Source organism: Kogia breviceps, chromosome 2 (assembly GCF_026419965.1).
Source record: "Kogia breviceps isolate mKogBre1 chromosome 2, mKogBre1 haplotype 1, whole genome shotgun sequence".
NCBI classification, from domain to species: Eukaryota; Metazoa; Chordata; class Mammalia; order Artiodactyla; family Physeteridae; genus Kogia; species Kogia breviceps.
In genome coordinates, this window is record NC_081311.1 from 12,853,812 (window position 1) to 12,880,819 (window position 27,008).

A 27,008-nucleotide genomic window follows, 5' to 3' on the forward strand; every position below is an offset into this window, starting at 1 on the left:
TGTAGGAAAACGTCAAATTATCAAAGACATCATGGAAACAAACTGGCATTTTGGCTCTATGTAAACAAAAGGTCTGAAGTGTTGATTTTCAACTAGTTTTGTTCCTGCATAAAGTTACTCTGTAGACACTTTTCTTGTGCTCCTTTGAGGAGAAAAATCCTTCAAAAGTCAGTGGCATTGCAAAGTTTTATTTTTATTTTACTTTTCTTTTGAGAAAAAGAGTTAGGGGATTATTTCTTTTGCAACGTGCCTCTCTAACCCCCACCTGCTTCAGAAATGTTCAGGGTGCTTGTTTAAAAGCAGATTTCTGGAACTCATGAATGAGTCGGCATTTTTGACCTGTGGGAAAAAGTGGAAAGGTACATAAAAACATAGGGTAAGAAATGTCTTTCAGGAAAGTGAATAATATGTGGAGTGCCTCTTAATTCACAAAATTAGAAAAGGAGTCTTATGCTTAAATGTATTATATTTAGATTTTCTGATATAACCATCACCAAGTCTAGTTCCAAAACCTAACTCTATATCCGTCTTTCTTGTTTGTTGTATATTTTTGTTTGATTATACAAGTTCTGTTTTTCATAAAATATAGATTTAATTATTTCTAAAGAAGAGCATAGTTTTATGGTAAGCTGCCTTTTTGGGGGAATTAATTAGTATATAAACAAAGGAAGGTATGCCTAGAAAAAATACAAGAAGTATGAGTGGGAAAATGTTAGCTGGAGAAAGGATTTTTCTCCCTTTTTAATATCTATGTTTTACATAACAGGAAATCCTCTAGTTTATTTTTAGAAGGATGTTACATACATGCCTAAAGAAATAACCATAATCTGCTCTTTCATGAGAATACAGATAAGAACTACTGAAATTCCTAAACACTAGATTTTCTGGAAAGTTCCCAGCAATCACAAAGATAGCCTAGTATGAACAAAACTGACACCATCACAGGGCAGAGCTATTGAGATCTTTAGATTCATAATCACCATACATTCTATTACTTGAAGTTTCTAAAGAGTAAACTATTCTTTGAATTAAAATCTTCCTTCTTTTCTACTTTTGATAAGTAAATCTAACCTGATGACTACCTAAGGACAAAAATATCTGTGCACCAGGCACCCTCCTCTAGCTTTTTGGCATCCATCCTACTAGTCTTTCTGTCTCTCTGTCTAGTTTACATCCGAGCTTTGAGGACAACCTCTCTCCCTTTCCTTCCTCTATTATCCCCCAGTCTTTAAACACTTACCAACTCCTCATCTGATAGAGGGAAATTGAGCTTGGTTACATTCAGAATTATTGATGTGCTTTTGATATGTCCAAAATGGATGTAAATGTGCCTTACGTCTGCAAAGAAAATTAAATACTTGGATGATACAGTTAAGTAGAAATTATGTTAGTATGTCATCATGTTTGATAACTGAGCCATGTTAACTGTTATTATAAGATATCAAAAATCATTATTCTTTTCTTACAAAAGGCTGTTGTATGTCTTTCCAGATTTCATGTATCTTAAGTTCCTAACCTTGCATATTATTATCACTATTACCTAAAAAATGAGAGCCAAAATTTGATGGATGTGGAAGACATTTACTTAGATACATCCAAAAGCAGAGATGAACAGACAGAGGCATTTTGGGGGAACAAACGTCTGTATCTTTATTGATACAATAGTTTCTTGATATAACAATGCTGATCAAAGAATTAAGTCATTTGAGGTCATGATTTCCATTTCCCCTGCCCATAGATTGGAGATGAAACAGCAAGGAGAAAAACAGTACTGGAACAGAGTTAGGAGGCCTGGGTCCTAAGTCTGACTTTATGATCAATTAGTTCTATAGCACTGGGAAAATAATTTATATTCTATTGAATTCAGTTTCCTCATTTGCAAAATAAGTGGGTCGAGCTGAATAATCCCTAACGTCACCTCTGGTCTTAAGGCTTTAAAATGGACATGAATCACTATATATATATATAGTGATTATATATATATATGATTAAGACTCTCATTTCCTTCTTTACAAAAATTCCAGATAAAGACTCTTCTGCAACAATAAAGCCAGCTATCAATGAGAAGGCAAGTAACCGATAACATTTTTCAATTTGTCCAAAGGAACGATAAACAAAACTCTATGCAGATGTTTATTGTTTCAGAGAAATCTCTCTAGTCTGTGAGGTACAGAAACGGAGCAGCAGAAAAAAGTTAGGTGTCTGTCTCTTAGTCAAACTAAGCCCACAAATAAAATGAGATTGATGTAAATGATAGAAATCTTCTTGGCGCTATCTGTTCAGAAAGCCCTGGTAGGAAGAAGCAGGAACTAAGTGTGCTTTTCCCCAGAGGGTCCTGTGCAACAACAGTGGAGAGTTTGCCTTAAGAAATCACTTTTATGCTTCCAAAGTAGTTTAAATAAGCAAGTGAAAATATACAGAAGTGCTCTCGCTGCCGAGAGAAATTCTTATTCCACACTGAATGATCCACTGACTCAATTCCTCACTGCAAACGGAAAACTCTTTGTTCTTTAGAGCCTTAGAGAAAGTAAAGAGAATCACACCAGCCAATAAGCACATTAAAGTGACACGGATTTTCCTTTTGAAGTAAAATGTACATAAGAACTTGTGTGATATACCCAGATTTGCTACTGCTGCAGTAATTTCTAGTCAATGCCCTAAAAATGATGAGATGTGCTCCTTCTTATTGGAGAAATGTTGAAAATTTACCCATCATTGTTGGTCTTTCCTCTTTTTCTATAATCTTGGGCTCAACTAGGCTGCTAGAAGCCTCACTAAGATTTTTCCATTGGAAGGTGTCAGAGTTGCATCAAGAATTAACCCTGGGATTAAAAAGCTCTGGTCACATTCATTTGCACTTCCTGCCTTGCAAGAATATGAGTGGAAGGGGAGACGAGGTAAACCTTCCCAAGAGTCCCAAGGACTAACTGACTTAGTGAGTTGGTTAGTGAATTGAATAGGAGTGTCATGTAGGGAGAGGGAACCAGACAGGAAGAAGGCAGTTTGGAAGCACAAGCTCTATCAGAGGCATCACCGTGATAGGTCAGCAATCACGTTCTCCTCCAAGATGACCAATAAGCTCTCAGACTCAAGGAATACCCCCCAACCTAACAGGGCATAGAGTTTGCCTCTTACCAGATGATGGATCTTGAGCCAATGTGTTACATTTTTGACAGAAATGTAGCTTTGCAAGGCACGCAGGCTGACTTTGTACTTCTGAACAATGCCAAAGATGAGGAAATAGTCCTGGAGTAAAAATACAAGATGGATTTATTCCAAGGTGGTAGATCATTTGAAGACAGTGACATAAAAGACTCTGCCATGACTTATCATATCTGTCATCTACTAGTGGCTTCTGGAAAACAGTTAGGTTATAGGATCTCAGATTTTCTCTTCTATTTTTAATTTTTAAAACAAAATTTAAAAAAATAATATTATTGAAACCATATTATGTACAAGACATAGTTCCAGGTGGTGGATGATGAACAAAAACAGACATTTTAAGAAATCTGGGGAAGGGGGGTAACAATGAGCTCAGATCACCAACTATCAGCTTAAGGCATGCAGTGAACTCCTGAAGGACACCTGGCACATCAAGAAGCTCTACATCTTCAACAGCCACAGAAGAGGCTGCTGAAAGTTAGACCTAGGATCTGTTTGTGATGGGACAGAGTATAAAGGAACCTGTTTTGGCTGTGCATTTAGGCTTGTTTATAGCTCTGATTCATATCAAGAATCTTAACCTTGACTCCTTTAAAGAAGAGACTGAAACAAAGGGCTCATCATTGGTGGTTTGTTTTGGAATATGAACCCCATAAAGCAGGAGTAAGGGATGAGTACAGGAAAACACAGGTGGAGGGAAAAAACACGCTGCATGGCTCTATCTGGTAGGACTTTCACAAAAGTCTTATGAAATGCATCTCCAAACTGTCTGCCCAGGGAAGAATGGAAAAAGCATTTATCCATTGGCTTCTATCCCTGATTGATCAAGGACTGCTCCAAGGAATGTGAACTCCCCCAAACTTCTGGATCATGCATGAGTTAGTTCCACCTGCATCTTATAAGATGTCCCATTCCATGGTGTCAGAGAAGCCCCAGGGCAGAAAGCAAGAGAGGCAAGACAGCTTGCACATCTGCAAAGCTGGTTGAAGGCTTCATGTAACTGTTCCCCAGAGCAATAGCCAGAGTAAGAAGTGGGGCCCGTATCGTTTAAAGTAATGCACAATATATATGTGATAAAGCTAGAAAAGGAAGCTTTTCAGGGAACAGGAAATGATCCATTGTGTCAGATGCCATTAATAAGTAGGATGAGAACTGACTTTCAGCAACATCGAAGGTCATGATGACCTTGACAAGAGCAGTTGTAATGGAGTGGTGGCGGGCAAAGCCTGACTCGTTCACCTAGACTCAGCTCCTCTTTGATATTTCAGGCTCCAAAAATTTAAGTCACATAATAGATCTTCCTCAATTTCTGCCATGTAACTTTCAAATCTACCTTGGCCACCAGCCTTGGCTTCTTCCCTTTAAGTGCAAGGGAAGAGGCAGTCTCTTCCTGCCTAAGGGTTATCCTGTTCTCTCCCAGCCTTTTAGGTTTCTTTATTATTCACTTTTCCTTCTAGACATTCAATATCTCCTTCCCCATTCAGTTTTTCCCATCCTGAAGCCACCACAGAGTCTGGCCTATTCACTAAACAATGCCCAGAGTCTAGAACAAGCCTTGATATACAGTAGACCTTAAATATATATTTGTTGAATGATCAGATAAATGAATTTTAACCACTTTTTTACCTGTATTTTGCTCACAGTAGTCCCTGACTAAGTACATGTGTAAATCAATCAGTGTATAAATGAGTGAATATTTTCTTGGTTACCCCATCTGGAAGAAATCTCTCTTTCCTCTGAACTCATATGCAACAACTCTTTCAATGTCAACACATTATTCTATCTTTAATTCATTTCGATATGCATCTCTCTTACTGACTATAAACTCCTTGAGCTCAAGAGCAGGATCTCTTTTATCTTGATTTCCCACCTAACATATATTACCAGACATTACAGAGAGCAGGACTTCAATAGATATTTGGTGATTGACTGCATGAATGAATGAATAAACAAATGACTAAAAAGGACAAAATCTGACAACTTGTAAACTTCTACATGCTTAAGACTATTGAATCCTTTCATACTTGTCCCAGATCTGCTACAGCTCTCCACCAAATCCACTATTTGAGGTTTCAGAGACTCAAAAAACTTCATTTCTTCCCTCTGAGCAGTGGCTACAAGAAGCAGCAAGTAGCAAAACACTCATGATACCCATGGGCCTATTGGACTCTTTTTCTTGGCCACTAACTCAATTTGGTATCGTTTAGCACATTACAAGATTGTTCAAGAGTACTATAAAAGATGTCAGACACCATCAGAAACCACTTCAGAAAATCATTGCCTTGTAGCTGGATCAAATGGTGAACCCCTGGAAACTAGCAATGCTAGAAAAACAGAATAAATCATTTTTCTTCTCTACCTCTTAGAGATTTGCACCTTTTTACCCCAAAGAATGGCCATATTTTCCGAAATTTGAAGCTTCTGTAGTATATTTATAAAGCATTTGTGCAATAATAAAACATCTACCTGATTGAAGAGGAATAATCCTAGGTTCTCACTCCTCTTTGCAGTTATTTTGGCCTATTTTCAGGTCATTTTATTTATTCAGGTCAATTATCCAGGTTATTTTATTCTGATGCCATTTTCAAAACGTTAATGTAATGACAATCATGTTTATCCAAACTATCAACATCATCATCGCCCTCTTGAATTTTCAATAAACTTTATCGAATGAAAATATTTAAAGTTGACTTTGAAAAGCAAGGTGGTAAATGTTTAACCACTTTAAGCATATTAATTCAGGCAAAATGCAAGGCTCAGAATGGTGATACTTTTATATTTTTATTGATTTTTCTTTCTATCTCAGAAGAGAGTTGCAAGAACAGTTTGGTCAGAGTTCTTATGTGAAAGTTAGTTTTAAATTTAAGAAAATTTTTAAAAAAATTTACTTAATCAATTAATTTATTTATCTTTGGCTGCATTAGGTGTTTGTTGCCGCACACGGGCTTTCTCTAGTTGCGGCGAGCGGGGGCTACTCTTCGTTGTGGAGTGCCGGCTTCTCACTGCGGTGGCTTCTCTTGTTGTGGCTCGCAGGCTCTAGAGCGCAGGCTCAGTAGTTGTGGTGCACGGGCTCAGCTGCTCTGTGGTATGTGGGATCTTCCCGGACCAGGGCTCGAACCCGTGTCCCCTGCATTGGCAGGCGGATTCTTAACCACTGCACCACCAGGGAAGCCCTGTGCACCCCAATTTTTTTTTTTTTTTCTGTAGTACGTGGGCCTCTCACTGTTGTGGCCTCTCCCGTTGCGGAGCACAGGCTCCGGACGTGCAGGCTCAGCGGCCATGGCTCACGGGCCCAGCCGCTCCCCGGCATGTGGGATCTTCCCGGACCGGGGCACGAACCCGTGTCCCCTGCATCGTCAGGCGGATTCTCAACCACTGTGCCACCAGGGAAGCCGTGTGCACCCCAATTTTAACCGATTTATTTCTTGGAGTCTCCAGTTGCTTCCTGCTGTCTACCCCTTGCCTCATGAACTGGTATTTGTGGTTGAGAAGACCTCACCTCAGCCTGCCAGGTAACTCACACTTACTTGTGAATAGATTCAGTCAGCATACAACAGTATATGTGTCTGCAGCAACGCCTCTTACTAAAGACACAGCAAAGCTGGGCTTTCTTAAAGGAGTGTGGGAAAAGGAAATGAGATGTGTGAAAAATTAGGACTTTTTTTTCCGGTCATTTTTATAGCTTGAACGTGGTTTATCTGAAATTTTGTGAACTTGATATGCTATTGTGTTAATGCATCAAGGCTGCAGAGTTCAAAAAGAGATGGTTTGTTTGAAATTATGGCACCAAAATGTGTTTCCACTTAGGATTTTACAAAACAAATGCTTTGGAGATTTGGAGAAGGGTACAGCAAGGAAAGAAAGAACTTTCAAATTTTATTTTAACATTCAGTTCTCTGTACTAGAGGAATTCGGTCCCAGTACACTATGACAATCGCATCTGTCAAGCCCCTTTCGGATTCATCTCAGTCTTGAATGCAGCATTAAAAAATGCCTATGAGGGTTTTGTTCCTCTGAAAAATGAACATGCTTTGCTCTGGAGATGCTCCTTAAAACATTGTTACTTTCTTGAAATGTTACTAGACCAAAATATATTATGAACTATACTTTGGACTCCCTTGTTCAAAAAATGTAAAACTACAGAATTAATCAACTAAACAAAAATATATTTCCAACTGGACAGTTTTGTCTGAAGATCTTTTTTTCCCACTTTCTATTGAATGACCTGCAATATATCAGATAAGGAACGTGTGTGGTTGTGCAGTGTGTGTATGGGGGGTGCTTTGTTGTGGCTGATATTTTCTGCCTTCCCTGGACCCGTAAGACACCGGAGTCATTCATTCATTACTCTACCTTCACACCATTCACAGAGGGACTAATGGAGGGTACAGAAACCCGGCAGAATTTTCAAGAGTGAGAGGTGACCAGGGGACTTGTGCAATTTGATAAAGTCAGTTCTGCTAGGAACGCACACACATACTCTTCAGAATCACTCCCCTACACTGTTAAGCTTCAAAAGGCTGAAAGATAAACACACAAACAGAAACTCTTTATAGGAATAAATTTCCTAAACGTCATTCGTATATGACCTTCAGAATTTTGGCATATTCAAGTATCCTGTTAGTTCCTTGATCCTCGTTAGCAAATCTAATTTTTTTTTTCCGGTACGCGGGCCTCTCACTGTTGTGGCCTCTCCCGTTGCGGAGCACAGGCTCCGGACGCGCAGGCTCAGCGGCCATGGCTCATGGGCCCGGCCGCTCCGCGGCATGTGGGATCTTCCCGGACCGGGGCACGAACCCACGTCCCCTGCATCGGCAGGCGGACTCTCAACCACTGCGCCACCCAGGAAGCCCTTAATCTTTTTTTTTAAAGAAAACTTAAATTTATTTTGCTAAGGGGAAATTTCTTTCACTACCATCCATAGATGTGCTGCTCACATATATATTTTTATATTTCTGTGTTTTTATATATTATGTTATAATCTATAAATATCTAATAATAATATATATTATAGTTACATGCGATATATATTTTTCTGAAACATTACATATTAAATATATAAATGTTCTAGAACAAATTTTGTGATCTGAAAGCATCTCATTTTGGGAAGCACTGTTTTGAAGTATCCAAAAGTAGAAAGATTTTGAAAAGAAAATCGAAAGGTGTGGGTGAGGAAGCCAACAGGATCCCTCGTGCGGGGGAGCCCCTCGTGGACGCCGCCCTTTTTTTGCTTGATGGCTCCCTTCTCTTTCTTTTTGTTCCCTCTGTCATGACTTTTTCCAGCATTCCTTCCAACAACCGTGTTTTCCCCTCCTTCTATCCCTTACCTCACAGAGGTTACTCATAATCTGTGTTTCCCCCGCCAAAAAAAACCAGACATGAAACAGTCACATACCCAAAGGAGAGTAAGCAGACTGTTACACAAAGACCTTATTTCACTGTTGAGAAAAGATCCCCAAATCCTACTCAACGTCCAGTCTTCCATGATCTTGTGCATGTTAGTTACATGTGCTTTTCAACATATTGGAAACATGAAACCATATTGTAAAATTAGAGTTGACTCTTTTTTAATATATTCACTGCAGTAATAAATTAAGGCAAACCTTTTTCTTTTTAGACAGTGATAAGAAGTCCATCTTGTTAACAACAAAAAAAATTAAAGCTATCTTTTATCTCTGGGAAATTAACCTTCCATTTCACTTCATTTGAATGTGTAGAAAGCTAGAGCTGGACTTAGAAATATGGCACTTCTCAGATACTAATACAGAAAAATTAAAAGTCAGTATCATTTATTCCCTTTAGTTTGCTTAATTTAGCTAGAAAAAGGCTGCATGACAAAATGCGGATTTTTTTTGTTTCGATTTGATTTGTTTTTAAGATGAAGATTATACCTAAAAGATACGTCAAAAACAAGTAGTTTTAAAGTGTTTTAAACTTAGTACTTTTAAAAGTAACGTTTATTTTGTTTCGCAAGCTTGCTGACACTGATGATTTTATGCATAATAGAGGAGGTTTTAGTAGGATACAAGGATCCTGTTTGAAATAAACCCTAAATATAATAGTCTGCTCATACAAAAATCCTGATTCAGGCAAAAGACAACTGACTCTACCCATATGCCAGTCCTCATTTGTAAAAGGAGTGGGTCCAATGAAAGGGTCTCCAAGCCCCTTTTAGCTCTAAAAGTTTATAATTCTGAGCTCCTATATTTTTCAAAGATATCAAATATTATATGTTAGTGTTGAGCAGATGACTAAAGAAGCAAACACAGATTAAAATACTAGAAAAATTATGTACCTGTTAATTAATTAATGAATTGTGGACCCTACACTAAATATTTGTATAGTCACAATTTTCTGCCTTAAAATGATTTCAAGTCCAGTGACTAGCTCAGTTAAGTGTCATTTTTGAATTTCTAATAAAAAATAGTAACTAGTCAATGTTGTCACTTACCAAAATTGCCTTCTGTGAACAAAAAATTAATGAGTTAAATTTTAACCTCATCATATGTCTTATTTCAGGGCTTGATTCCAGTCTGAGACAGATACATATGGCTGCCTACCTTTAAACCAAAAAAAAAAAAGAAAAGAAAATTGCAACTGTGTCTCTCTCTGATTTAAGGCTTTAATGTAAATATGCTGATTTATATGCTCCTTAAACTAAAAAACTTAGTCTACATAAAATACAAACTATAAGTCTAAGCAGGTTATCCTGAGCAAAGGCTGAGAGGGAAAGAAGTGTCATTGTTTCTGCTGACAAAGGGCAGATAAGTTGATGGGTTTCTATTTAAGGCTGGGATTTTAACACAGGCTTGGGGTGGGATAAGGGTGAGGTTGGGGTTTGTAGGAGTCCCTTAAGGTCCAAGCTGGGGCCTTGCATTTCTCCTTTGGAGGTTATTTCTAAACGAGATTAAATATACTGTTATTCTACTTACTTTATGCTGTAAGTATTAATTTGTTAAATATAATCATTTAAAGTTCACTAAAGTTTATAGAAACTGATGTTGCCATTTCTTCTTTTTTTTTTAAAATGTATTCAGAAGCCTGGAGAGACACAAGTGACTTGATTGTGACTCTGTTATTGGCTTCTGGATGTTTACACATCGGTGACCACTGGAACCCAAGTTCCACAAAAGCTTGGATGTTTGTCTATCTCACTCACTGGAGTATCTCCAGTGCCTAGAACAGTCCCTGACACATGTAGACACTCGAACAAAAGTTAATGAATGAATAAAGGGAATTAATATATTTTTGAATTTGTGTTCTCAAAATGTCCATATTCTTCCTCTCAATCTCTCTCTCTCTCTCTCTCTCTCAGGCTTTGGGAAAACAGGCAGGGATTAACTGATATACAATGTAATCTTTTCAGTCTTTCTACAGAATATCCCTCAAATTGTGCTCTAATCTTACCTTTAAAACCAGCAAAAAGTGAAATAGCAAATCCCAGGAAAGTTAGGCAGCAACAATAAAAAGCCCAAATAAACGAGGAAGCATTTTTTTTTTTCTCAACTTGACCGGTTAACTCTCAAACTTTCTCTCACCCAAGGCTGCTTATATTGGGCAGAAGAAAATGACTGACTGACTGAATGAATGAATGAATAAGTTGGGGAAAACTATTTTATCTCCTCTTTGGAAACATAATAATTATAGTAATAATAGTTAATATATATACAAGGTGTTTATGTCAGGGTCTGTTCCAGGGCTTCACATATATCAGCTCAAGTGGTTCTCAAAATTGCCCTGAGGGATAGACCCTACTTATAGTTCTATTTTGCAGATGAAGAAACTGAGGTGCAGAGAGATTGAGGGACTTGAATCTTAGTGGTGGAGTCAGGAGTCAAAGCCAGCAGGAGCTCCAGAGTTCAGACTCTTGACTGCTTTGACCTACTGCCTCTGAGGCTCGGCAAAGAAATGTCTTTAGCTTTCTTTACCCCAGTGTCCCCAGACTTGTGTGACCATGACATAACAATCAATATGTTTGGGATAAAACATGGCAAACACTGAAGCAGAATATTTCTTTGGTTCCTTACAAGTCAAAATGTTGTGATAGGAAAATGCGTTATAATCATAAATGTTCTCCTAATTTCAAGGAGGAAGTGAACATGGATTGAGTTTCAATTCTCATCCTTCCCATGCCATGTAACTCACTTATCAAACAAGGGAAGGAAGCAAAATAGTCTTTGCCATCTCTTAAAAATAAAACTTAACTTCTTTGATTGCTATTCATGAGATACAAACCAAATAGAACTATTCAAAAAGTGCCTTGCTGGCAAAACAACGTGACAGATGAAACCATGAAGTTCATGATGAAAGAATGCTAAGAAGTGTTTAGTTCTTCAAAGTAATTGAAACCTGGGCTTTACCATGTAACCATGAGCCATTCCAGCTGCCAGAATCCTTCTCAGAGCCACCAGAGGGATCTAAACGGGCCCCACTGCAAAAAGTCGAATGAACAACACTGCTTGTTTGCACACGCCTGCATCTGACCATAAGTGGGGGAAGTAGGTTTGGCTAGGTAAGAATGTATTTTTTTAGGAGACTACAGAAGATGAGCCTGTCCCTTGAGAGGCGCGCAGGCCAGGTCTGCCGCATGAAACAGGAGTTGGAGCATCTTTTGAATCCCTATTCCCGTCCACCGAGATTAAGCTTAAGGTGGGGAAGGGTGCAGGTGGGGATGATGGGAGAGTGAGTCCCACAGGTAGAAAAAGAAGCTGCCAAGTCACTCCCTCTTCACGCCCAGTCATCTGAGTCAGCCGTCAATGCCAGCTTTGTCCTAAATGAGAGCTTGGGCCAAGCAAAGGCCTCTTGCAACACATGGACAGCTTTGGTCGACTTTCATCACTACTCACTGCTGGACGGGAGTCAATATGCTCTCAAAAGGAAAGGGTTGGGTGAGCTGAGGCTGTCTGAGTTTTCCTCGAAGCGTTTTTTTTTTTTTTCTTTTAAAATTCTGATTCTTGCTGATCTACAAATCAGATAGTATCAGAATCCAGAATATAGGCTCTGCTTTGTAATTCTCAGCATACAAACTATACTGTCAATCCTATTTTATTTGTTTTTGCGGTACACGGGCCTCTCACTGCTGTGGCCTCTCCCGTGGCGGAGCACAGGCTCCGGACACGCAGGCTCAGCGGCCATGGCTCACGGGCCCACCCGCTCCGCGGCATGTGGGATCTTCCCGGACGGGGGCATGAACCCGTGTCCCCTGCATCGGCAGGCGGACTCCCAACCACTGCGCCACCAGGGAAGCCCAATCCTACTATTTAAATAACAAGTAGAGGAAAACTGTTTTTGTAATTATTTCACTACGAAGCTCTAAGGTTTATTTTACTAAATATCACGTTTAATGTTATAAGTTGACATAACTTTCGAACAAAAGAAATCTCTTATATTGATGACTGCAAGGAACCACACGCACATCCATTCTCACAGTCTTCCAAAGTTAAAGGTACAATATGAGATATATCATTGGAATCCATAATGGAATCTTTGAATGGTTCAATGCATGGCTTGAATTAATAAAAACATAGGGAAATTATTCTTTAAAACCATGAATTCACAACTACAAAGCCTATTTTTGCTTTGCTATTATTAATACAATAAGAGGTTTGACTTTGACCTTGGAATCATAAACGTGGAAAACATTAACAGTATTATATTGACATGTTCTGAGCCTCTCTTTTTCTGTATTAAACTGAGGCTTCTGATAAGTTTGGTGGAGTCACTGTGGCACCAAATAAAACTAAACAATTCATACAGACTAAGATCAAGGAGGTCTAGTGAACCGAAAGATTCCAGCTCCTCGATAAAAGGAGGTCTGTTTGAAACCATTGGCAATTATTAATGTTTTAAAACTGTAATTTAAGAAATCATTCTTTGTAAGAATAAATATTAACCTTTTGGAAAATCTGTCCTTTATAATAAGCTATATAGCAGGGTTTTCAAAGGTATTTCAGACTCATGTTGATAAAAATGTCTTCGTATTATTAACTTAGCTTTTTCCCTTTAGCCATGATACTTTTAAACTGTCAGAGAACTAATTGGAAGGCTGCAGTGTTCTTTAAGGTAATAGCACATCCCTTATAATAAAATAAGACACCTTTTAAGATGTTATGATTTTTTCCTAGGAGTATTTAATACCTAAGGCTGGGTTTTGACAACATAAAATAAAACGAGATTTTTGCCCTCCAGGTTGTCAGTTGGTCTCCTCTGGGGTAACAGAGTGGCAGTCGGTTGCAGGCTGTGAGTCTTGCAAGGCTGCTCTGTACCTTTGCAACAGGAAAACCGCGTGTGGTGTCACAGCTTGCAAAGGAAGACACAATGTTGTTTTTCTCTTGCTTTTCAACCTAAATAGGCCAATAGCCATGAATCAGGCTTGGGATGGAACATATTCCAGAGATAGGTATATAACAAAGAGAAGGGGCTTCCCTGGTGGCACAGTGGTTAAGAATCCACCTGCCAATGAAGGGGTCACAGGTTCGAGTCCTGGTCCGGGAAGATCCCACATGCCGTGGAGCAACTCAGCCCGTGCGTCACAACTACTGAGCCTGTGCTTCAGAGCCCGCGAGCCACAACTCCTGAAGCCCGGGCGCCTAGAGTCCACGCTCTGCAACAAGAGGAACCACTGACATGAGAAGCCCACGCACCGCAATGAAGAGTAGCCCCTGCTCACGCAATTGGAGAAAGCCCGGGCACAGCAACAAAGACCCAGTGCAGCCAAAAATAAATAAATAAAAGAAATATATATTTTTTTAAAGTTATAAAAAAACAAAGAGAAGTAGCTAGGAAGCCATTGTCACTGGTCATCTGGTTATGATATCTCAAGCAAAGTATCCAGTACTAACTTTCCCCAAATAGGATAACACGCTGAGGCTTGGTTTGAATCCTATCATAGCCTCAAAAGAGCTTGCATGAATCCAAGTGCCTATAAATATTGCTGACTACACCTCAGTGGTTCTTTAGACTTCATGTTTTCTTAGACTTCCTGCAGAAATTACCACTTTGGGAAAGTTGGCAGGATGAACCACATTTCTAAAGATAATTTTTGTCAGAGAAAAGGTAAAAAAAAAAAAAAAATCATGAGCTTTAAGAGGATATTTTCTTTTTGCTTTTCCAGAATTTATTACATTTATTTCATAATTCTGAAATCAAAATAGTCACTGATCCTTATATGATTATTACATGCCATCAAAATGTATCACATATTAACATTTTGCCATAATTCACAGGATTCTTATAAAAAGAAAGTGTTTTTACAAATGACAGTTAAGAATGAAAATATCTCTGTGGAAATGAATATAAATAATTTAGAAATACAGAAGCCACAAAGCAGATGACAAAGGAAAATATCAACAGACTTGAGTACATAATTATTTAAAACATGAATATGACAAAAGCCACCAAGACAAGTACACAAGGAGAAAATATCTGCTACATAAAATCAACACAATAACATCTAGAATACAGAGAAACTACTATTCAGTAAGAAACTCTTATTATTGGCCAGTTCACAAAGATATGTTTCAAGGATGGAATTTTTTTTTTTATAATAGCAAAAAATTGGAAACAAGTATCCATCATTAGGAGGACCATTAAAAAAAATTAAAGCGGGGCTTCCCGCGTGGCGCAATGATTAAGAACCTGCCTGCCAATGCAGGGGACACGGGTTCGAGCCCTGGTCCGGGAAGATCCCACATGCTGTGGAGCAACTAAGTCCGTGCGCCACAGCTACTGAACCTGCGCTCTAGAGCCCGCGAGCCATAACTACTGAAGCCCGTGTGCCTGGAGCCCGTGCTCCGCAACAAGAGGAGCCACGGCAATGAGATGCCCGCGCGCCACAATGCTGCAACTGGAGAAAAGCCCACACGCAGCTACCAAGACCCAGCACAGCCAAAAATAAATAAATACATTTATTTTTTTAAAAAATTAAAGCAATAAAAAATAATGAAGTCTATAAGAGGGTATTTTCTTTTCAGCCTGGTCAAAATAGATGCAATTTAAAAATAAACTGTAGTGCTGTGTACAAAACTGTAGTGCTGTGTACAAATTACCAAAATGTGCTTTTGAGCCTGTTTGGTCTTTAATCACATTACAGAGGCAGCACTTCATCAAGAGAAGACGAGAGTGGAATCCACTTTTTAGCTGAAAATGTTAGTAAATGTTGGTTTCTTAACAGTTAAGCTAAGCTGTCTCAAAACAACAACAAAAAAGCAATTTGGATTGATCTCCTCAATCTCAAAAAGGATGTGCTTTCATCCCAAATGTGTGTATATTTATGGTAATTGATGTGTTCTATTGATTAACTTGACAACTGTTAATGGGCCCCATGTTATCAGGATAACCTGACTCCTTTTGAAACCCCCCTAAATGGAGATATTTTCGAACATCTTGGGTTACAGTTGATGTCAGTTTTTGGTATGCTTTAGAATAGCTTTAGTATATCCGAAAGACTGTTTCTCAATTTATTTTGCTTTAAACCACTGGCATTCAATTTACCTAAGGAAAACATTATGCTTAAGGTTGGGTTGTGGCAACACAAATGAAATGGGATTTTTGTCTTACAGATCGTCACTTAGTCTCTTCTGCATCAATAGACTTTAAGGGTAGCTCACAAATCTCTTTAGTCTATATATAAGTATAGGAAATATTATGTTTCTAAAGGGGTTTTAAATAATGTTTGGTTTCATTAGTTAAAAACCTTCAAACATTTTAAACTTTTTTTTTACATTTAATATATTATATTTTCATTTTAAGTACTTCAATTATCTGAACTACAGAAAGCCCAATATATACTTATATAGCTTTGATATATTTAGTACATTAAAGACACAGTGACCCTAAAGTTCTCTTAAATGATACAATATTGTATATGAGTTTAGTAAGAATTCATTTGAAAAACTCTAGTCAAAATAAAATGACCAGTTACACTAAACTGAAGGGTGTCGAGGATGCAGGACTTTCAGTTTTAAAACAAAGACAGTCTTGAGTAAAACCAGGACAAGTTGGTCACCCTGAGTAAAAAATCACAATTACAATTTTCAACTGAAATTAAAAGACTGTCATTCCAAATAGGCCAAAAATGACCCCCTTCATAGCCCCCAAACATTAATACTTCAATTTTAATCATTGTAATCCTTTCTATACTTAATTCTAAATCTTCCCAGAATTAAAAGACTTTTACCCACTGCAGGAAGCTTGCTTGTTGCCATACCAAGTAATGTAGGTTACTTGTGAGCAGAGATTTTGGCCTAAACGGGGACTGGAATTTTGTTAAAGACTTGATGAGTCTCACTGAATCTTGTTTTATGGTTGAACTATCATGGGCTTCAAATCATAAAGGTGAGCTCAACATCACTAATCATTAGGGAAATGCAAATAAAACCCACAATTAGATATACTTTATAGCCACTATGTTGGCCAGTGTCAAAACCAAACAAACAGAAAATAACAAGTGCTGGCAAGAATGGGAAGAAATTGGAACACTTGTGCACTGTTGGTGGGAATGTGAAATGGTGCAGCCACTATGTAAAACAGTATGGCTGTTCCTCAAAAAATTTGAAATAGAATTATACTACATGATCCAACAATTTCCCTTCTGGGTACATACATAAAAGAACTGAAAGCGGGGTCTCTAAGAGATATTTGAACACCCATATTCATGGCAATATTATTCATAATAACCAAAAAGTAGAAGCAACATATGTGTCCATTGACGGATGAATGGAGAAATAAAATGTGGTATATACATACAATGGAATATTATTCAGTCTTAAAAAGGAAGGAAAGGGGCTTCCCTGGTGGCGCAGTGGTTGAGAATCTGCCTGCTAATGCAGGGGACACGGGTTCGAGCCCTGGTCTGGGAGGATCCCACATGCTGCGGAGCAACTAGGCCCGTGAGCCACAACTACTGAGCCTGCATGTCTGGAGCCTGTGGTCTGCAACAAGAGAGGCCGCGATAGTGAGAGGCCCACGCACTGCGATAAAGAGTGGCCTCTGCTTGCCACAACTAGAGAAAACCCTCGCACAGAAACGAAGACCCAACACAGCAAAAATAAATTAATAAATTAATTTTTTTTAAAAAAGGAAGGAAAGTTTGATACATGCCTCAATGTGGGTGGACCTTGAGAACATTATTCTAGGTGAAATAACCCAGTCACAAAAAGGACAAATAGTATATGATTCTACTTATATGAGGTACTTAGAGTAGTCAAATTCATAGAGGCAAAAAGTATGAACTGTGGTTTCCAGGAGCTGGGAGTATAGGGAGATGGGAAGTTGACATTTAATGGGTATAGAGAGTTTTAGTTTTACAAGATAGAAAGAGTTCTGGAGACTAGCTTCTTAACAATGTTAATGTACTTAAGATTACTGAACTGTACACTTAAAAATGGTTGCTACGGTAAATTTTATGTTGTGTATATTTTACCATAATTAAAAAGTGTTTTTAATTATGTTAAGAATCAACAAGTTTGATAACGACCAGCAATGGTGAAGATGTGTAGAAATAAGAACCCTCCTGCACTGCTGATGGGAAAGTAAAACAGCCTGGCAGTTCCTCAAATGACTAAATGTAGAGTTACCATATGAGGATATGTCAATAGAAACTTCCGGGCTTCCCTGGTGGCACAGTGGTTGAGAGTCCACCTGCCGATGTGGGGAACACGGGTTCGTGCCCCGGTCCGGGAAGATCCCACATACCGCGGAGCGGCTGGGCCTGTGAGTCATGGCTGCTTAGCCTGCGTGTCCAGAGCCTGTGCTCTGCAACGGGAGAGGCCACAACAGTGAGAGGCCCGTGTACCACAAAAAAAAAAAAAAAAAAAAAAAGAAAATTCCAAAACTGAAAAACAAAGAGCAAAAACACTGAAGAAGATGGAACGGAATATTCAAGGACTGTGAGTGACTACAAAAGATGTAATATATGCATGATGGTAATACCAGAAAGAGAAGAGAGAAAGGAACAGAAGAAACTTTGGAAGCAATAATGACTATGAATTTCCCCAAATTAATGTCAGATATCCAGGAAGCTTAGAGAATACCAAGCAGGATAAATGCCCAAAATACTACATCTAGGCATATCCTATTCTAACTGTAGAAAATCAAAGATAAAAAACACTTGAAGCCAGAAGAAAAATGAAGTACTGATACATGCTAATAACATGGATGAACCTTGAAAACATCATGCTAAGTGAAAGAAGTCAGTCATAAAAAACCATATGTCATATGATTCTATTCATATGAAAATCCAGAACCGGAAAAAATTTATAGAGATAGAAAGTAGATTAGTGGTTCCTTGGGGCTGGGGGAAGAATTAGGGAGAGATATGGGGCTGATAGCTAAAGGTTCAAGGTTTCTTTCTGAGATGATGAAATTGTTCCAAAATTGACTGTGGTGATGATTGCATATATCTGCAAATAAACTGAAAACCACTGAATTGTACATTTTAAATGAATGAATTGTATCATAAGGAAATTATATGCCCACAAGGCTCTGAAAAATATTTTTTTAAATGTGAAGGTGATTGGCCTCAGTTCATATTGCCTAGTTCTTTGTTTACTCACAGAACTCTGAAACGCTTGCCCAAGTTGAGCCCTTGACTAGATTTTTCATTTCTTTGGCTCTTATGATTTTTACACATGTTCCAAAATACTAAAGACCTTTGGATCCAATGAGAGCCTTAGCTATACAAATGCATTTTCTACCTAACCTGCTAGAATCTTGCATTCTTTCCTATTCTTAGTACCATACAACTCTCAGGGATATTTAAAATGATATCCCCCAAATTCTGGAGGCCTCATGTAGCCACCACCACACACAAGAGCACTGGGCTGCCAAATGTGCTATTGGTGAGACTACTACTATTCCTAATGTACTTCTCTGTGGCCAAAGGATAATTTACAAATAATAATAATTCTCTGAATTACCAATTGGCTAAATTTACAAAATTTACCACCAAAACTTTTCAAAATTTGATATTATTGCCTATCATAAAGTTTATATAACTTGGTAATGGAGGGGATGATTTCTACAGTTTTAACAGGAATGTTAAATTTATCAAAAACTAGAGATCAGGGGACTTTCCTGGTGGTGCAGTGGTTAAGAATCCGCCTGCCAATGCAGGGGACATGGGTTCGAGCCCTGGTCCGGGAAGATCCCACATGCCACAGAGCAACTAAGCCCGTGCGCCACAACTTCTGAGCCTGCACTCTAGAGCCTGCGCGCCACAACTACTGAGGCCGTGCGCCTAGAGCCCATGCTCTGCAACAAGTGAAGCCATCGCAATGAGAAGCCTGTACACCGCAAGGAAGGGCAGCCCCTGCTTGCTGCAACTAGAGAAAAGCCTGCGCACAGCAACAAAGACCCAACACAACCAAAAATAAATAAATAAATAATAAAAGAAATTTTAAAACTTATTAAAAAAAGAGCTAGAGATCATAGGGTGATTTAGTCTTGTGAATATACTTAATATTTGGAAAAGGAACCCAAAATTTCAGTAACTATTGGTAAAGCAATAAATGAATATAGGTGACTGGGAGACTTATGAGTTTTAATACAGAAATGTTGTAGTTCATACTGTTATGGGCTGAATCGTATCTCCAACAAATTTATAGGGTGAATCCCTAACCCCTAATTTGACTGTATTTAGAGATGGGGCCTCTAAGGAGGTAATTAAGGTAAAATAAGGTCATAAGGAAGGAGTCCTAATCTAACAGGACTAGTGTCCTTACAAGAAGAGGAAGAGACCCCAGGAATGTTCACACCCGGGGGAAAGGCTACGGTGAGGCTAGTGACAAGGTGCCATCTGCAAGCCAGGAAGAAAGATCTCATAAGAAACCAAGTCTGCCAGAAACTTGATTTTAGATTTCCAGTCACCAAAACTATAAGAAGATAAATTTCTGTATTTAAATTACCCAGTCTGTGGTATTCTGTTATGGCAGCCCAAGCAGACTAACACAATACAAGTTTTAAAAGTTTTTTTTTTTTTTTTTTTTTTTTTTTTTTTTTTTTGCGGTATGCGGGCCTCTCACTGTTGTGGCCTCTCCTGTTGCGGAGCACAGGCTCCGGACGCGCAGGCCCAGCGGCCATGGCTCACGGGACCAGCCGCTCCGCGGCATGCGGGATCCTCCCGGACCAGGGCACGAACCCGCGTCTCCTGCATCGGCAGGCGGATTCTCAACCACTGCGCCACCAGGGAAGCCCTTAAAAGTTTTTTAAAAAAATTTATTTATTTTATTTTTTTGGCTTCATTGGGTCTTCATTGCTGCACCTGGGCTTTCTCTAGTTGCAGCGAGCAAGGGCTACTCTTTGTTGCAGAGTGCGGGCTCTAGTCACTTGGGCTTCAGTAGTTGCAGCACTTGGGCTCAGTAGTTGCGGATCGCGGGCTCTAGAGTGCAGGCTGGGTAGCTGTGGCGCATGGGCTGGGTTGCTCCGCGGCACGTGGGATCTTCCCAGTCCAGGGCTCGAACCGGTGTCCCCTGCATTGGCAGGCGGATTCTTAACCACTGTGCCACTTTAAGGAAGCCCTAAAAAGCTTTTTATAAGTTCCTTTTTTCTATTTTGACTGACCCTTGAGCCTTTTTTAGTTGATTTTACTAACTTCCTGTCACACAGCAACTTCAACTTGTTATGTTTATCAACTAGAGGCCAAAATGTAATTTACAATGTGGTGGCCCCTGTATCTTCCTAGTTATTTGTTTGTTTTGCCCTTACTTTTTTCATCTTTTAGTGTTCTTTAAGGACTTGTTACCAGGTTACTCTTTCTTGCATAAGTCTTTATTTATGGCTAATGTATTTTGAATTTGAGGTTCTTCTGCCGACAGTAAGTATAGTAGCCCCCTCTTTGTATCTTCACTTCACTCCTGTGTGTGGATACGCTGTCCAGAGGACATGACCCCATGGTTTCTATTAGGAAGCAAGATTTCAGCAAATCACGTGGCTCAAGTGTTCAAGAGTTTATCAAAGTTTTGGTTTTAGTTCAGTTTTAGTTTTATTGTATTTTTTTTTCACCCTGGCCATTTGCAGTGGACTTGTCAGTGCAGTTCAGTTATAGGTCAAGTTTCAGTTGTTTAATGCTTGAGACATTGAGCACTTCTCAAAAGCTTAAACCACATGCAAAATGTTCATGTTGACTGATTAACAGCGAATTAAGAGAAGTAGAGGGCTTCCCTGGCGGTGCAGTGGTTGAGAGTCCGCCTGCCGATGCAGGGGACACGGGTTCGTGCCCCGGTCCGGGAAGATCCCACATGCCGCAGAGCGGCTGGGCCCGTGAGCCATGGCCGCTGAGCCTGTGCGTCCGGAGCCTGCGCTCCGCAATGGGAGCGGCCACAACAGTGAGAGGCCCGCGTACCACAAAAAAAAAAAAAAAAAAAAAAAAAAAAAAAAAAAAAAAAAGAGAAGTAGAGAAAGCTGGCTTGAAAATATGTTAAAATAAAAACCCATCCTATTGTTTATAAATCATAAGAGGTCAATACAATTACATTTGTAATTTGAAATACACAAGACATTTTTCTTTCTTAAAGTCAGACTATGGTAAAACCTATGATATTCTGGTTTGGCTAACCACTGCAGCTGCAGAAAAACTAAAGCCAAATGAAAGTTTTGAAAGAAAAAAAAAAATCCCTAAAGGTATTGCAACCATCTCATGCATCATGGTTACTGATAGTATTGGACAAAGTTAATGGAAATGATTTGATTTTCAGCAAATTGCTCACTTGACAAGCTGGTTTTCCAGCAAGTTGATTTTCTCCTCTCCCTTTCTGAATGTGTGCGCCATAAATATGCATCCATACAGAAGTTTAAGCAGTAAGGTAAATGCATTCGGTAACTGTGAGTTTTTTTTACTACCTTATCATCTCCATAACTTAAACAAAAGGAAACCACGTCTCTGTCAAATAACATGATACATTTGTCATCTGAAAGGACAGCCTTCAAGTTGGAAAAGTTTTTAAGCTTAATGGAGGTTACAAGTGACAAATTTAATCTCAATGGAAACATTTTTTGCGTGTGTGTTACATACTAACTAGAAAGATCGCTTTATTCATCTGGACATTTTAAAGCACTTAGTAAAACAGCTACTTGACATTTAACATTTTTCCCTCTTGAAAACAAATTTATCTTTATAACGGTTTGAAGTGATAAATATACTGAATGGAAATGAATACTTCACATGGCACCGTTAATGGGAAATAAATAGATGTTTTAAATATTTGCTCCTAGAGGTCTCTTCTTGAACTTAAGCATAAGTTATCTAAACAGTTGAAAAAAGATTTATAGTTATGAAGAGGCCTATATGTCAAGGAAAGTTTTATGATATGTTCCATAATAAATTAGCAATAAATGGATACAGGTGACTGTGGAATTTATGACCTTTAATGCTTTAATACTGCACTAAAGAAAAACTAATTATTAAGGTCCTAAAGGGTAATATAAGAATACCATCTACAAATTGTCAAATTAAACCGTTAGTGCTAGGTATTTGAGGTAGTTGCTTTTTATGTGGCTCATCCTGTGAAGCAGATATAGATAAATACAAAAAACCTCAGTGCCATCAAGCAGTAGAACAGCAGCTGTCAGGCTTTCTGGCTGAAACTAAAGAATTTCTTCTAAAATTTGTTTCTTCTGCTTAAAAATAATCATTCTTTTAGCACTTTAGTGAAGGGCTATGTCATACTGGGAAAAAAATGATTAATTTCACTAGATCCTCTCATAGCATTTCTTGCCCATTTCCCCCTCAAGCGCCCCATGAAGATGTCTGAACACAAGAGGTCCCATAAAAAGCTGTCTGACGAAAAAAAAAAAAATCACATTTAAGCGAGTTGCAGTTTTTAGAACTGTCCTTAACGTAAGAAATTTCAATTAAAGCACCTGTTGTGGTGAAGCATCTCCACTTTCATCCGTAGTTTTTCACAAGGAAAAAAAAAAAGAACTCACCCTTTTCTTCCTAATTTGAACCTCACCAGGAGGTAGATGAGTTTATTTCCTAGAGGGAAGAGGCTATTGTAAAAGTTGGCCTCTAAAGCGATCTTCCACAGTTTCCAATCTCTCACCCTTTTAATCCATTCTCCACACTAACACCAGAATGGTCTTTATTTTCAGGGGGAAAAATGTGATTATATCACATCTCTGCTTAAAATCCTTTGCCGGGCTTCGGCTGCTTAGCCCAACTCCCAAGCGAGGCAGAGGCCCTTTTGTGACTTGGTCCGCACTGTCTCTGCGGGCTCCCTGCCTCCGGTCGGGAACGCTCGGCTCCGCGCGATGGACCCCTGGCGGCGCGTGCGCGGCTTTCCCGTGATGCTCAGTGTTCTCACCCTTTGCTTCTGCCGCTTGAACAACCTTTCTCCCATTCTTCCTTTCCTTTCAAGGAACAGCTCAGACGCCACTTCACGTGTCCTGTCATCAGAGTAACAATGGTCCTGTCAGCATCCACCGTTTGCGCAACGATGGCACGTCATCCGATCCCTTTCCTCGCATTATGGTTAGTTGTCTAGGTGCCTGTCTTGTTACTCAATCGTGGAAGGCAAGGACCTCGTCTTGCTTCTTTTCATTCCCAGCGTCTAAGTCTGTAGGGATATAATAGTGCTCAATAAAGTTTTATTGAATAAAAAGGCCGGGGCAAGGGAATTGAGAGGGGGGAGGTGATGGGAGATGGATTTTGAGTCTGAGACAGGGCTCAGTAAACCTTTCTTGCTTGTAAGTCCGGAGTGAAGAGGAAGTCTTGGATAGAAACCAAGTTAGCCTTTGCCAAGGTTTCATCATTTCCTTAAGAGGCTACTAAATAATAGCATAGAAAGGAATATACATTATCTGAGATTGAAAGATGGGGGAAAGTTAATAAGGAAATTATAACTATAATAACAAGGAAAACAAGGAGGTAAGATCTCTCAATTTGGGACACTACTGTATCACAGGGAAAAGGGCTTAAAACTAAAACTCGAATCAGAAGACTGAAATGAAATCTCACCTCACTCTGTGAGCTAATGGAAAGTGTTTATTTTTTCTTACCTTGTTTCCACTTCTGTGAAAATGGGGATAATGATGGATACTTCCCGATGTTTTCAGGTGGATTAAAGGAGATAATATATAAATAAAACGATGATAATAACACCTACCATTTATTGAAGAGCTGCTATATGAGAGGCTTTGTGCTTTATATACATTACATTTAATTTCATTTTGAAAAATGTACAGTGTTTGTGTAACCACCCTGTTTATCACTTAGACATTGGTACTCTTTTCCAAACAGTCATGAGAAGTCTGACTTCTTTATATTTTGTGATATCAGATTCCTAGTGGAGAGACGGGCTCACCGAGTGTCTTTACCTTAGACAAAAACATTCCATAAATGTTTCTAGTGTGTGCAAGTGGCTGATGTCTAGCATTTTAACATGTGCTTCCTTAAAAAGAAGGCCAGTTATAGTCAAACCGTGAAAGAGGCAAAGATGTCTGTCATTTTCATATTTCTGTCTGTCTCTCCCTCTCCCCAATGACTGCAGTGTTCCCTGTGACCTGCCCAAGGGCTCCATATCTGGTGCTCAAAAATGACCTCTTATCCTGCCTGCAACCTAGTAAAAGATACAGAGAAGCTGATGAAACTAACTCACCCCATGGCAAACTAAGTGTCCGCTTAAGTCTTTCTGGGTGGGTATTTATAATTTTAAACAAGTATACAAATTAATGAATCTATTTAGTTAAGAATTCTTCATTTAAGACTAATCCAGAGGCAGATTCACTTAACTTTCAGGGCCCTTCATTTGCTTGATCCTGCTTCTAAATGAATATTTACCCAAGACATTTATGTTTAAGCCCCACAAAACTTGTAATAACCCCTAACAAGTCCTATCTAAAAGGTTCCAGCACAGTTCTTCTTGGCTTATGGCTTTGCCTCTGGGATTGGCTCATTTCCTTCTCAACCATTTTCCATGATCTCTCATTCACTGACTCTCCCAAGATCTTTGATTCACCATCCATGCCTTGGCAGTAAGGGTATCACCAGAAACTCCAATGTTACTCCAGCTCTCTGTGGCTCAAAGTGTACCCTCCAATTCCAGCTCTCAGAAAATTCCACCCTTCACCTCTTGAGTTTAAATGAATATGGTTATGATCACTCTATGCTAATAAAACAAATTACTAAAAATTTGCATTGTAAAGGGGTAGCCAAGAGTGCTTCATTGTGGTGATGGAATGCTTCTGTACTGGATAGTGTTGGTGGTTTCATGAACATATACATGCGATATAATACTACACATCAAAAAAAGCAGGGGGGGGCGGTACATGTAAAAACTGATAAAATCTGAACCCGGTCTATAGTTTAGCTAATAGCATTGTACCAATGTCAGTTCCCTAAGGTAATACGGTTATATAAGGTATTATCATTGAGGCAAGCTAGGTGAAGGATATATGGGAACTCCACTATTTTTGCAAATTCCTGTGATTCTTAAATTATTTCCAAATAAAAAGTTAAAATATAAAATGGGTTATTTCTAAATTCATCTCAATAATCTTTTCAAGTTTGGGGTTTAGTTGGAAATACTGGTAAAAAACCACCTTTAACATACACCCACTCTTACCCTCTGCCCAAAATGGAAGAATGAAACAACAAAGAGTGTAGAAAAGTCTCAGTTTTCACTAGCACCTTGTTTTAATATATATTTCAGCGCAGAATAAAAAGCCTTCCTTTCTTTTACACATCTGCCTTTCTCTAAGTGCCAGAAAGGTAGACGGCAGATTCTGGGGGACCTCCCACTGCGATCCTTTTCCCCGCCTATCACTAATCTCAAGCAAGAGTCAGGAAACTGTCTGAAGGCTGATGTGAAACAAGCATATCTTATCCAAGGTGGTTTAAAGAGGATGCTTTCATTGAGTGGAAGGTCAGACTACCTCAGTGATTTCTAAAATACACAGACTGTGTCATTACAATATGAAGATTTCAGCTATCTGCTGCTAAATGAGAAAAGCAAGGAGAATAAAGTATACAAGTTGTTTTAAAGTTGACATAGCTGCTTGGGGGAAGGACCAATCTTTTATCCTGACATTATGTCCTTTGAATTTTGTTTGTGCATGTTGAACTTTATTTATAAACCCCATTTTGTTTTTATATTGTGTTTTATGAAATGATGATAGAAGATAATTGTTCCTTTATACTTCTTGGCAAAATAAAAACTGGCAATTCTAAGTCACCCACCTTCTAATTTCCCCAATCTGTGAAATCTGGCATCCAAGAACCACTGGATTAAATGTCTTTAACGCATCTTTAGCATTTAATAGGTACTCATATACTTAGTCATTTATTTTGCTTATTATTTGCAAAGTGTAGTTCCAGGAATTATGGGATTCAGCTCTCCAAAAACTAAAGATAAGACGGGTGCAGAAATAATAATAATAATGCAAGGCAGAAAGTGAAAAGTGCTGTGCAATTTTGGAAAATAAGCTGGAAATTTATTCTGACACCTATAAATACAGGCAAAGTTGGAAAAGGTGAGAACCAAGATGTCAGGTGGCATGAAATTTGTTGTCTAGACCTTTTTGGGCAGAAAGGGAGTCTCATATCAAGATTGACAAGAGTGAAGGCTGGAGAAAGGCAAAGACTGTTAAACTTGAAATAAACATGCACTACACTAGAGCAAGTTTAAAGGGGCTCAGACATGAACCAGAACACATGTCTCAGGAGAATCCTCATAGCACAAAGGGAATGAAGTCATTTATCTCTGTACCTTAAGCAGTTTAACAATGACACTTTTTTTTTTTTACATGCTGAATCTGAAAAAAATATTGTTTGACCACAGAATTATGTGATATTAGATTTTTTAAAGCTAAATCCTTATAGCTAGTAAATTCTTTAAAAAACCAGTATCTCA

At 38.8% G+C, this 27,008-nt stretch overlaps 1 protein-coding gene across 5 annotated transcripts in view; it reads left to right on the forward strand.

Moving 5' to 3' along the window:
* FAM204A (family with sequence similarity 204 member A) overlaps positions 1-23,649 on the forward strand; it is a 246,726-nt gene extending 223,077 nt beyond the window's left edge. For 4 of the 5 annotated variants that reach the window (XM_067024559.1, XM_067024560.1, XM_067024561.1 and 1 more), the window contains exon 8: positions 23,517-23,649. In XM_067024559.1, the coding sequence (XP_066880660.1) occupies positions 23,517-23,642 (126 nt within the window). In that variant the 3' untranslated portion in view covers positions 23,643-23,649. Of the gene's footprint in view, positions 1-23,250; positions 23,329-23,516 lie in introns of those variants that run through there. The other variant, XM_067024564.1, reaches the window with a different exon arrangement.
* Positions 23,650-27,008: the final 3,359 nt, after the last annotated feature.